The 12,697-nt window shown below is 45.0% G+C and overlaps 1 protein-coding gene across 5 annotated transcripts in view; it reads right to left on the bottom strand.

Annotated features, from left to right (window-relative positions):
* Positions 1-12,697, bottom strand: part of LOC115552330 (dedicator of cytokinesis protein 3) — a 51,103-nt gene that overhangs the window by 36,680 nt on the left and 1,726 nt on the right. For all 5 annotated transcript variants that reach the window (XM_030368353.1, XM_030368317.1, XM_030368336.1 and 2 more), the window contains exons 2-5: positions 7,999-8,082; positions 7,336-7,376; positions 2,850-2,905; positions 1,080-1,176 (exon numbers count right to left, since the gene is read on the bottom strand). In XM_030368353.1, the coding sequence (XP_030224213.1) occupies positions 1,080-1,176; positions 2,850-2,905; positions 7,336-7,376; positions 7,999-8,082 (278 nt within the window). The remainder of the gene's footprint in view (positions 1-1,079; positions 1,177-2,849; positions 2,906-7,335; positions 7,377-7,998; positions 8,083-12,697) is intronic.

The following is a 12,697-nucleotide window of genomic DNA, read 5'->3' as shown; positions in this document are numbered from 1 at the left end:
ACTGCCAGCTCGGCCGGCGTATCCGCTCTACCCCACTCCGTGCCCCCCCATCCCCCAAGACCCCCGCGTCTGCCCGGCAGCACCGGGACGATCGGGAGGAGGACGTTTGTGAGAGGGCCTTGGGTTTCCCCCGGTAACGTTTATTCCTATTTTTCCTTTTTGTTCATCTCTTTTTTTCCTTGCAGGGCGGGCCTGACGCAGAGCGAGGAGGTCTCCGTGGAGAAGGAGGAGGGGGGAGGGAGAGGGGGCAAGATGGAGAGCAACGTCTGAAGGACACCGCATGTAATTGGATAGGACGGCTGCGAGCGCCGGTATCTGTGGCCAACGAGCCTTCTCCTTGTGCCTCATGGAAAGTGTTTGAGAACACGGCTGAGGTTTGACAGTGAGACGGACTGGCTTCAAAATATGCTTCTGAAAAGGAGCTACCGTGTGTGTGTGTGTGTGTGTGGTGTGTGTGTGTGTGTGTGTGTGTGTGTGTGTGTGTGTGTGTGTGTGTGTGTGTGTGTGTGTGTGTGTGTGTGTGTGTGTGTGTGTGTGTGTGTGTGTGCAGCTGTCCCTGTTTGAATTCATTCAAGAGATTACTGGAGGGAGAGGAAGTATAGAATATAGAATAACCTGTAGGGGTTTATAACATAACCCCTGCAAGGCATTATTTAATTAAAATCCCTTCCCTTAACAAGCATCATTCTTTAAGAGTAACACAATGCATGCCTTCCCAAGTCCACTCAAACAAGTCCACTCAAACTTCTGAAAGACTGCTTTCCCATGTGTTCCTCATCCAACTGGGGTTCCACAAAGGTGTCTATGAACAGAACATTCAAGAGACACACCAAGGGCCTGTAGAAAAGTCATTTAAGTGTGAAAAATGTATCAATATTTGCAACGGTGCGTATTTTCAGGACCGTTTGGCGTAAACGATTCAACCAGAACCTGGGAGACGTGTTAATTAGTCGCACACATTGGGACCATTTTGAATCAACACATCAAACACCGCATCAGCCCGGTGCTGCACCTGTGTTCATGTCATTTAGAGTTCACACCAGTGGGATGCAATGGAGATAATCCAAAGTGTGACTGACCACGTAGAGCTGCTTCCACAACACGGCCCATTCCTGAAGCGTGGAGGTGGTCTCTGTGATGATGGGATCCTCCAGGGGCACCACCGTCTCACAGAGCCTTGGGGCACGCACCAGAACCACACACACACACACACACACACACACACACACACACACCACACACACACACACACACACACACACACACACACACACACACACACACACACCGTGACAGAAATGTCACAGAATAAACAAATAGGACAAAACCAAACCGATCACGTTTTGTGAGCTGTGAAGAGCAAATCTGCGTACAATATTAATCATAACAATAAAGAAAATAACAATGATCAATGCATCATTATTATAAAAACTAATATAGTCTTTTGTGGTCATTTTTTTTTTTTTTTTTTTTCACATTCATGGCGAATCGTCAGAGGAGAAAGGAAATGAGCCTTGGATAAAACAACAGCGATGGCATGAAAGACAGACACATGACTCACTTCTTCTTTTGTAAAGGCTCCGCCATGGCATGCAATCAACACAAGTTTTCCCTGGTTTTGTTGCTCGCGCTACAAAGAAAGATGTCTCTTGATCAAATCACTCCACAGCCCAATCTGTTACATGGAGGAACCAAAGAAGTGATGTTCTATGTTCCGGGAGGGGTAACCCTTCAGAGGTACTACAAAGACGCGCTCGAGCTTTACCTTAGTCACTCCACCCGACAGCAAAGCACAATCCTCCAAAGTCAAAACTCAAAGCACAATAACGTCAATTTCCCTCCTCATCTGAACGATTGTAATTGTTCCATTGCAAACAGGAAGTCCCCTGCTAGGCGCAGGCTCCACCGCGGGGCAGTGTTAACAGTGTGATAGTATGCTACTAGTTGGCGCCGGGGCCCACAACCACAAGATGAGATCTGTGTGAGCAGTGGCTGATAAAGATCTGCTCTGCCTTCTGCTGTCTTCGCCTTTTGTCTTTCAACTGCCACGCACAGTACAAATTTTGACAGTCTTTTGTGTGTGTGTGCCTGTGTGTGTGTGTGTGTGTGTGTGTGTGTGTGTGTGTGTGTGTTGTGTGTGTGTGTGTGGTGTGTGTGTGTGTGTGTGTGTGTGTGCGTGCGTGCGTGTATACTAGTACTGGCTCTGATTCTACGTCCTCATGTGCATGAAGATCAAGAAGGATTTGAGACAATAGAAGAAGAGAATAGATCTTTTGCGCGCTCAGACACCAGCCAACGGAAAGACGTCATTGGTGTGACTCAAAAAGAGAGTGTCATTCCATTAGCCATCAAGTGAGACAAAATAAAACAAGTAGGTGATGTTTTGCTGTAGCTTCTCTTCATCCCTATTGTAGGGAGAAACCCTACAAAAACCTTTACAAAAAACCTTGGCGTCCTTCACTAGGTCTGAGGACGGAAGTGGTGACAAAGAGTGTGAGATAACCGCTTTTACTCCCACCTTGTTTTCCTTCAGGAACCAAATGTGGATTAGCCAAGATCACCTGGCTCATGCTGAAGTACTTTTGAGTCGTTCAGCAGACAGGTATTTTGAGCAGGTATTTTCAACTCAAGGATGCCTACAGGTAGAGTAGGTCGGGGTCCAAACTCACAAACTTTCAGCTGGGATCATCCTTACCACTACACTATCCTTACTCTCTGGTCGCCGTGAACAGGTGATGAACAAATGACAAACACAAAAGGTGAATGACGGCCGTGTGTGATTAACTGAAACAAACAAAGACTTAATAAAAACCTTGGAAAATCAGTGTTTGTAAAAGCATTAGACTCACCCTCTGTTGGTCACTGTGGATTTCTTTAGGTGAACATAACCCGTTGGGAAAATACCCTGCGGGACGACAAAGTTAAAGGTTAGGTGTAACAATGCTGTAAGGAGGTCACAATTAAAGATACAATTTACCAGACAACACCAGAGAAACACACTATTCTCTGTGAGTTTTTGTATCTATAAAAATAGCCAGCATTATCTACAGTTTGATCCACAAATTCAATCCTGTGTTTCCCTCTTCTCTGTATTATTCTCCACACAAAGATCCGACCGCCTTCAGCCTTCAGTTTAATTAACAAGTGCCAAAGGCTGTTGTGTTTTCTACAGACACCGACAACTGGCACACAACACAGAAGACAGGAATACAGGATGCAGCATCTAATGGCCCTAATTGTGGCTTGACTTAGGAGGGAAGGACATTACAGACTGAATGGTGCCAAGTGCCAGACGTGCATTTTGTCATCTTTATTCTAATCTGGCAGATGTGATGAATTGGCCACGGCATGCACAGCTGATTTTCTCTCTTGAGATGCACACACAAGCACACACATGCGCGCGCACACACACACACACACACACACACACACACACACACACACACACACACACACACACACACACACACACACACACACACACACACACACACACACACACAAAGTGCGTGGATGAGTTAGTGTGAGGGTGGCAGACGACATAACAAAATGGAGGTATTTTGCTGGTTGCTACTGTAAATAGATGGGGAGAGCGCTATAAGAGGCGAAACCGGGGAGAGACTCCCACCCCTCTGTTCGCAGACAGATTTAGCTTGTCGTTCCCTTAAATGTGCCGCACACACAAACACATCCACTTCTGCCCTTTCAGTTCAAAAGAGGCTAAGAGTTATAAATAGAGATCGCCTGCTGGTGATAACCTTTTTCATAGTAGCGTATGCTGTTTCAGAGGGAAGGAACTGCTGTATTCATGAGGACCGTGACTTCAAGAATTGTGATGCGTGACCTATGGCTAAATATGCAATCTTGAAACACAATTCGTAACCAGGGGCCCGGGATAGAAATAACTCTCAATCAATCATATAAGTGGGTGGTTATTTTGAGTAGCGCACAACCAAATAAGAGGCAACTAACACAGTATTCAAAGACGTTCCCGAAATCAGCCGTGGTGCATAGTTACAGCCACTCCGAGCCAGTCGCACATTGAGCTTCCCCCAAATGCGCTGTTTTGGTGTCTCTAGCTATAATGCAAATGAGGAGGAGCGAGGCGGGTCAAGGAGGAGGGTGGGGGTGTGGCCCTGAGCAGCTTGCAGCCACGGTACCATGCGCTCTGTTTACAGTGGATGTATCGCAATGGCGAGGCGCACACAGCCTTTAGTCCTGGAGCTCTATATCTAAATATTATCATATAGCCTACACAGATATCTATATCATATAATATATATTATCACGGCCAAAAGCTGTGTGAGCCGATATTATGAATCTCAAACGACCGCGTTGGGTTCTCCGACGTTCCTGGTTCTTCAACGTCCACATCAATGTGAAGTAGACACTGTAACGCAAGTGTTTCTTGTCGGTTCTTTGACGTGTCTTGTATTTCCACGACGAGACTGTTGAGGGGGTTATCTGAGCCATGTACTGCGTTACAGTACTTCAGCGAGTACTTCAGCGAGTCAAAGCCAAAGTTCCTTTCCCCCAATTCCTTCTCAACCATGGCTCAGATAACCCCCACAACAGTCTCGTTGTGGAAATACAAGACACGTCAAAGAACCGACAAGAAACAATTGCGTTACAGTGTGTGTATTCACACACAGACATGTGGCGCTCGCACGGTCGAGTCTCATTGGCGGGCCAACGTCTCTGGGCGGGCCAGGCAGAGTAAGGGGAGGAGCTGAGATTCTTGGTGACGTCATGAATACAGACATTCCAAATCAGCGCACTTGAGCCTCCGTTTTTTCAAAGGCGAGCAGAACAGCTGGTGCTCGTTTTACACCAAACGCAAGTTTTAGCCACTGGGGGACCATAGGCAGGCTAGGGGAACTCATATTTATGTTAGAAAACCTCATAAAGTGAGATTTTCATGTCATGGGACCTTTAAGTATCCACCAGGTACTAGGTAGCATGCAGTAATAGTTCAAATAGTTGGAAAAGTGATTTGTATTCTAAAGCTAGCATACGTTATTCAGGTCAAATGCACTAGTACATAGTAAATCATATGTTTCCATATCATAAGCCAAAAATAGAATTGTACTGCACTGTGTAACCACAGCTTTTCATTTGAAATCTCTCAAAGCGGGAGATAATTGTTACCTTCATTATTTCGTTCCACAATCTTCCTATTCCAGAGTTGGGAATGACATATTGTGTGATATGCTCCTGTTGGGTGTTTTTCAGTCGGATGTCATCGTGTCCCTGTGGTGTTAAAGGGCACCAGACAGTGTGTGGGGTTGGAAATACTCTATCTTAGGTTCTTCTCTGATCCGGTACAGTGAGGTCACTAAACCCATGTCATGGGCCGGTCTTCTGCTATGTTTTGGTTTCTGCCATTGGAATGTTTCAAAACGTTACGTATGGCAACATCATATGGGACGTTATGTACTTCAATGCATAACACCACTTCCTGCAAAGCAAGACCAATGGCAGTAAACTAATCGAATCTAATCTAATCCAATCAAAATGAACCAGCATGGGAGAGGAGGCTCAAACAGGCTCTCTAAAGGGAATGAGATACTTTGGGCTCAGGGGCTTAGGCTGGAAACTATCACTCCATTCCCTTTCCACCCACTGCAGAGCAAATAGTGCCTTCTGTGAAACCGGAACCACCCTGGTTGTGAGTGTGTGATGATCATATACTTGGCACTCTGGTAACTACTCTGAAAGTAATTGTATTAGCAACTCTATTGAAGCTAGCAAGCTTGTCGACATTGTGAACACCTAGTCACTCGGGTTTGCCCCATCTGCTGATAAATAAGATCAATGATTCTTTGGGGGGGGGTGAGGTTGAGAGATCAACTCTAATGCAAAGTATATTTAATTGTGTTTAAATGCTTTCCATACAATACACAGGACAACACACGGATGCCCATGTCGTTTGGTGACTATCCGGTCATTTCAGAGCATAATATGATCAACTTAGTGAATTTTCTTCCTTAACAATAAAATAAGTTATACAGAGCTCAGGTCGAAATATCTTAAAATACGAATCGTAACAATAGAATAATTAAGACAACATAACAGCTAACAGCCAATGCCCATTTGGCCTAGCTAACTTGCTGATAATCGTTCAATAACGCTATAGCCTAACTTCTGGCGGGAGACTCTACAGGAAACAGGAAGTGCGCGGGGCGGAGTGACGAAGGGTTCCCTGTTTTGTTACAGATGCATTTTTCGGAAGATAAATTAATTAGTGAGTGCAAGCAAAGGTCTCAAAAGACTTTACCAATTTATTTCTACAGAGGCCAGTCTACTATACAGGTTTGATTTTAAACCTTTACAGCTCATTTTTCTAAGGTCTTTAGTCTCCGTACAAGAGGTTGTAGCTTGTCTTCCCTTCTCATCTATGGGAAAGGTTTAGTTTTTACCAGTGCTGGCAGAGCTTGGGTTCGCTGTTGACCAAGGACCAAGGACATTTGGAAGACGATGCTTTCGTTTGAGTATAAAACTCTTCTGGATCTGGGATGAATGGTCATCCATATCACATTTGTTTTGGTTCCTCCGGTCAGGTTGTTTCCAGTAGAGACCCATTCCATGTAACACACGTCTACAGATCCCCATCGGTCCCACCCCCGGCAATACAATTGGTCGACTCGAAATATATTCAAAGATAAATAAAACCTTTGAATGTTGGCAGTCAGCTGACTGCCAACAGACTTTAAATGTTAAGATAAAGTCGGATTTGTGAGACTTGCTTCAATGAATCATGAATCACAACCTGGCCAATACCAAAAGAGACAAAGCTCTCATACCTTAGTATATATTATAACCCTTTATATAATAAGGTATAATAACCCAAATCATATGCTAAACTATGCAGTTCAGACGGCTTGTTGTTAGCTTGTACTGTATTTACACAGCGCTCCTCTCCCTGGTGCTACTGTTCATTGCCCGGGCTCCAGCTCAGCCACAGAGATTGCACGTTTGCCTGTGTAGGTGTGTGTTTTTTTCTGTGTGTGTGCGTGTGTGTCTGTGTTGCGAGTGAGTGACACATTGCTATCAAATCTTAGCCAGAGGTGGAGTGTGACTGTGACACAATACAAGGGTAATGGACTCAGTGGCCACTAGGCACTTGGCTTTGAATTGGTGCACACAGAAAGGTAACGTGGAAATATTGTAGGAAATGTTAGGAGGAAGAAACGTGGGAGGAGCACAAAACGCAGGTTCTGAAGCCCCATGGCTTATATGCTTTGAATAATTTGTCTCCAGTCATGTCAATAAAACATGCATGACTGCGTTTGACAACACAGATAGAGAAGTACATGTACACATGGACATATTTACCTTGACAGAAGGCTTCCTGGTGGAAAAGCCCCGGTACCAACCTAAAGGAAACACACATCAGCTTTTTAGGCACAGAAAATTATTTCAGGGATCGCCATTTGTTCAAATCCCTCTGCCTCCTCTCTCTCTTCGATGAGGTTGTCCCCTGTAGTAACTGGAACCACAAGCCGAAGAGAGTGGCACGCCATTATATATTTTCCCCCTCGCCCATGAAGATTATATTTCCACATCCTCTACCGCTGAAGTCAAAGTCAGGGTGTTATATTTGTCATATCTACAGTATTTCACAGTGACCTGACCAGTGAAATTTCTTTGTGATGGTAAGCACAATAAATAGCACAAGAATATTAAGAAGATATCAGATTATTTAAAAGATTCTCAAATAAGGTCAGAAATAGCAAAAATATGGTAAGAATAGCACAAACTATACTTGCAGAAACAAAGCACTAGCTGCATGCTAGAGAATTGGAATATAAGTATCCAGGTGGCCTTAGACAAAGGCATCGTTTATCATGTGGAGGTGTGCCTATGACTATGTAAAGTCAATGGATGGTAATTTACATTGAATGTCAAGGCGACCAGAGCATGTGTAGGAGTGAGCAGACAGCTGTACATTCTCAGCCGTCTCCAACAGAACCAGCGTGGCGGCCGCGGCGCCCCTACCTTCACACTTCTCCAGGATCTGTACGGTTTCCCCGACCTCCAGCACCAGGGCCTGACATACTGGGGAGCGGAAGCTGCTGATTACTGCGCAAGAAAAGACAAAAATCGGAAGGAAAATCAACGTTTTGTTACATTTTTCTTTTATTTATTTGTTTTATCGCGGCGCTTGCTGGTGCTCTTCATATATATATACTGTATATATATATATATATATATATATATATATATATATATATATAGAGAGAGAGAGAGAGAGAGAGAGAGAGAGAGAGAGAGAGAGAGAGAGAGAGAGAGAGAGAGAGAGAGAGAGACAGAGAGCAGAGAGAGAGAGAGAGAGACAGAGAGAGAGAGAGACCAGAGTGTAGCTTTTGTCTGCTTTCTGCCTTGGGACCCCTGATAATGCACGTTGGACATCCATGTGTTTTTGGGGCTACAGAAAGGCGGTAAACTGGGGGATTTTAATAAGCCGTTAGATGCAAGCATCTAAACACAGTCTACGCAGGAGGCACTGTTTAACCAACTGTAAACAATCTCCCACCCTGAGGTGGGTAGTCATTTTAATAGGCAATTAATTCCTAAGCAGGCCCAATTTTAGTGCAATGTCATGTTAATTGCACGGTCTACAGTAAAAAAAAAAAAAAGTAAGAACCCACCCACAACTATAAAGTAGTTTGACTAAACACTGCGCCTTAGCGTGCATCTCGCATGAGCCAGATTTTGCAGCGTTGCGAAATCAGAGGCTTGGTGTGTACACACACACAAGATCCTGCCACCGAGAGAGAGAGAAAAAAAACCCACTAAGTATACGTTTAATCTCCAAAGCACAACTCGTCACACTGAATTGCCCCCACAGTGTAGCGTGTAGCCTCTGGCACCCCAGCCGCAGCCTGTTCCTGCGTTGGACAACACCGGCGAGACCTAATGCATGCAAGCCTGGGAAAATATACTTTTGTTTGATAATGACAGGACTCCATTGACAATAAAAATACAAAAAAAAGCATACAAATGGTGGCCCTTGGAGAAGTGCACCATGTGAGTCATTATGCTAATGAACTAGCCAGGGGACCTGTGTGAGGGGGAGTAAGAGGAGGAGGAGGAGGAGTGCTAAGGGAAGGGTGCAGGGGCTCAGCTTCGGAGCCCGTTGGAGGGAAACAAGTGCTTAGTTCCTTTGCTATGGTAACTATAGCAACAGATCGTCCAGAAACCGGGGGGCTTTCTCCAACTGTAACTGCTACAGGGACGTAGGATTTCTGGTTTATTATTTAAGTGTTTTAATGGTGAGGTAACAGAAGCTGTGTTGTTGAGCATTATTGTGTGAATCATTTACAGGCGTCAGAGAGCGATTGGCTTAACAAGAAAGTCACCATGTCACTGTTTTGCCCTTGGCTTCAGGAGTTGGTTCTGCACTATTTAGGAGCCCCCACTTCTTAAATGTCCTCCAGGTCATTTGAATTGCAAAAACATAACAACGAAACAAGAAAAGAAAAAAAAGGAAACGACAGGAGTCAAAAGGAAATGAATGGTGTGTTTGTTTACGAGAGCGGCTGACATCCAACAGATGGCAGCGGCAGTAATTACATATTAGCGGAACGTTACCTTGTATCTTGTATGCTGTTTGTATGCAATGTTTCCTGTGCCAGTGTGCATTAAGCTTGAGGTGCTTTGGTGAATCCAAAAGCTAACACAGTACAACAACTATCCCTATCGTCGTTGACAGAATGAACACTGGCACTCAGCATGCCACGAGAATCAGCACATCAGATTTGAACAACCACATAATTATATATTTCCTTACTTTAGACGTCCGTGTAAGGAGAGGTTTCTGGAACATAGACACATAAAACACACACGCGCACACACATCCACACACACGCACACAAAACCATGCATGCGGTAGACGTACGCAAACACACACACACATGTGCATTCACACACATGCACACACTCATTCATACATACACACACACACACACACCTACACACACACACACATACAGAGACACGTTATAAATGGTGCTTGCCAGGGTGTTATTATTTTCTTGGTCTTTCTTTGTCACAATGATTTTGGCACACTGCAGCACGCAGCATTTAGCTTGTTGTCAGAGGCTTGACATTCAGAGTTTCAGTCTAACGTTGACCTATTTCACTTGGCTTCCTTTGCAGCCCTCTCTCACTCTCTATCACTCTGTCCTCAAAAATTCTTCATATTTTGTAAAGAATAAACACTAACCAATCTGAAGATCCATCCATTTCATAGCACCTTAATATTGTTGAATAATAAAAAGATTTAAAAAAAAGAGGTAGAAGAAAAAGCAATAATCTTTACTTTAGTGTCACAAAATGGATCTTCATACCTGCATCCCAACAACCCACATAAACAAATAAAAACAAAAAGGAAGATGACCACTCGATCTGACAGGATCCTTTTGCTGAAGAGGATCGAGAACCTGAACAGTTAAAAAACATAGCTAACCTCACTCCCTTATGGTGCGTTTTCCACTGCAGGGGTGCAGTACGGTTCGGTTCGCAAAGGTGCGGTACGGATTTGCGTTTCCACCGCCAAAAGTGGGCGTGACCCGGACTGAGCCGTACTCGTTTTGCCCTCGTCTTCAGTACTCCTCCGTTGGGGTACTGAGAACGCCTGAAAGGGTGCCGGAAAATTCGAGCTACACACCCCCTCCGTTGATTGGTCGACAGAATCGTCACTTCCGGGCGACGTGGGGATAAAAACAAACAACAGTAGCCTTTGGAAAGTTGATTAACTGCCATATGAAAAGCATAAAGGCCAGGAACTGTTGCTGGACGTATTCCATTGTAAGCTCTTGGTTTAATGTGTCGCTGTTCAACTTTTCCATTGTTTTTATTGAGCAGACTACACTGTGTCGCGCTGCTATGATGTCACTATGTTTACGAAGCTGCCGCGGCGATCGACATCCGGCCTACCATAAAGGGTACTGTCGCGGTGGAAAAGCGACCTCGGAACTGAGCTGGGCTATAACCGCCCCCCTCCCTACCGGACTGAGGCGAACCGAACCGTACCGCACCCTGCAGTGGAAACGCGGCATTATTGTGCTGACCTGGTTTTACTTAAAAAGGCTTCATTCAAATGATGTGTAACTGGCTTCCTGTCACCATTATTAGTGGATGGCAGAGGCAGAGGCAAAGGATGCTGGGTCGATCCCGGGATCCTCCTAGCTAAGTGTTACTGCTCCAGATGACCTGGCTGTTACCTTGCCTTTGAGACTGCATATGATCTTGCATATGTGGGTCCATAATTATGAAAGCGCTTGTGGCCAAAGGTTTGAAAAAACTACTACATGAATGCAGTCCATCTTCCATTGTATTCCTTATTCATGAGAACAATTGGCGATGGGGTTGGGATGAGTTGAGCACTTCCGTCACGCAATCCACACTAACCCAATGCGACTGAGCTTGTAGTTCAAAGAGGTCCTACGAAGAGGTAGCCATGTTGTAGTTCACTACTGGACAAAGTTTCAAAACACGATGACGCAACAACTTGGCACGGTGAGAGCCAGTGAATCGTGTGGTTCATTATAACTCCAAAGCCTTTGCTCATTTACTGTACGCTGCTCCAAGTTCCTCGCCAACTCTGGAGAATTTCCTTCTACTAGACCTTGGGGTATATTTTGCCAGAACTGATTTCAAGTCAGTGTTACGGCTGCCTTCCTGTATATCCATAGCCATTCACCTCTAGTGGGAATGCATATGTAAAGGGGTGATAATGGCCCCAACTTTAATCTATTTTCAACACTGATGTAATGACAATAGACAATTGACTCCCTTCCTCCCTCTCCTCTCTGCAATCTCTGTCTCTCTCTCCCTCTTGCTCTATCTTTCTCTCTCTTTCTCTCACTCTCTCTCATACACAAACAGATGCACAGAGGTGCATGTGTGCTCTACTCATGCTTTATTTAGGCAGGCTTTGTCGACCGTGAGCAAAATGGTTCACAGTGGCCACAACTTTGGGTGTACTGTCTTCAAAGAATAATCCAATATCAGAGAATCCCTGAAGTGTGTGAAGGGAGTTTCCATCCTTATCGTTCAGCCTTGAGTGTGGTGCTAAGATGAGGGGTTGAGATAATGGTTAAATACATCAGAAATTATCCACTCAGTCAATTTGGGCTATGTAATCCTAAACACACACACACACACACACACCTGACTAGGTGTGTGTGTGTGTGTGTGTGTGTGTGTGTGTGTGTGTGTGTGTGTGTGTGTGTGTGTGTGTGTGTGTGTGTGTGTGTGTGTGTGTGTGTGTGTGTGTACAACGACAAAACAATGATGCATCACCACCTTTTTCCTATGGAGCTCCACCATAGCTTGTTTAAAACGGGCACACGAGCACAACGTCCCGTCCCCCCCTAGCTGGTCTCCCCCATTAAGATCCCGGTCGTATTTCAGCACCATGGAGAGCGCTAGCACTCTTTACCGAATGGATGCGGAGGTAGCGGTGATCTGTTGCTCCCTCCTCCACCTCCGCCTCGTCCTTCTCCTCCTCCTCCTCCTCACTCACTCACTCACTCACACGTCCACTGTTACTTTGCTATCCGCTATGCGTGTCTTGTCTCTCTGTGGATCATTCAGTGTGTTCAAACTTGTGGCCCTATACCAAGCCCTTCATAAAAAAAAGAACCGCAAGCGAGTGAGCAGCCCTGCAAGTATAGAACACGCTCGTGAT

The sequence above is a fragment of the Gadus morhua genome, chromosome 1 (assembly GCF_902167405.1).
Source record: "Gadus morhua chromosome 1, gadMor3.0, whole genome shotgun sequence".
NCBI classification, from domain to species: domain Eukaryota; kingdom Metazoa; phylum Chordata; class Actinopteri; order Gadiformes; family Gadidae; genus Gadus; species Gadus morhua.
This window is presented reverse-complemented; position numbering and strand designations above follow the sequence as displayed.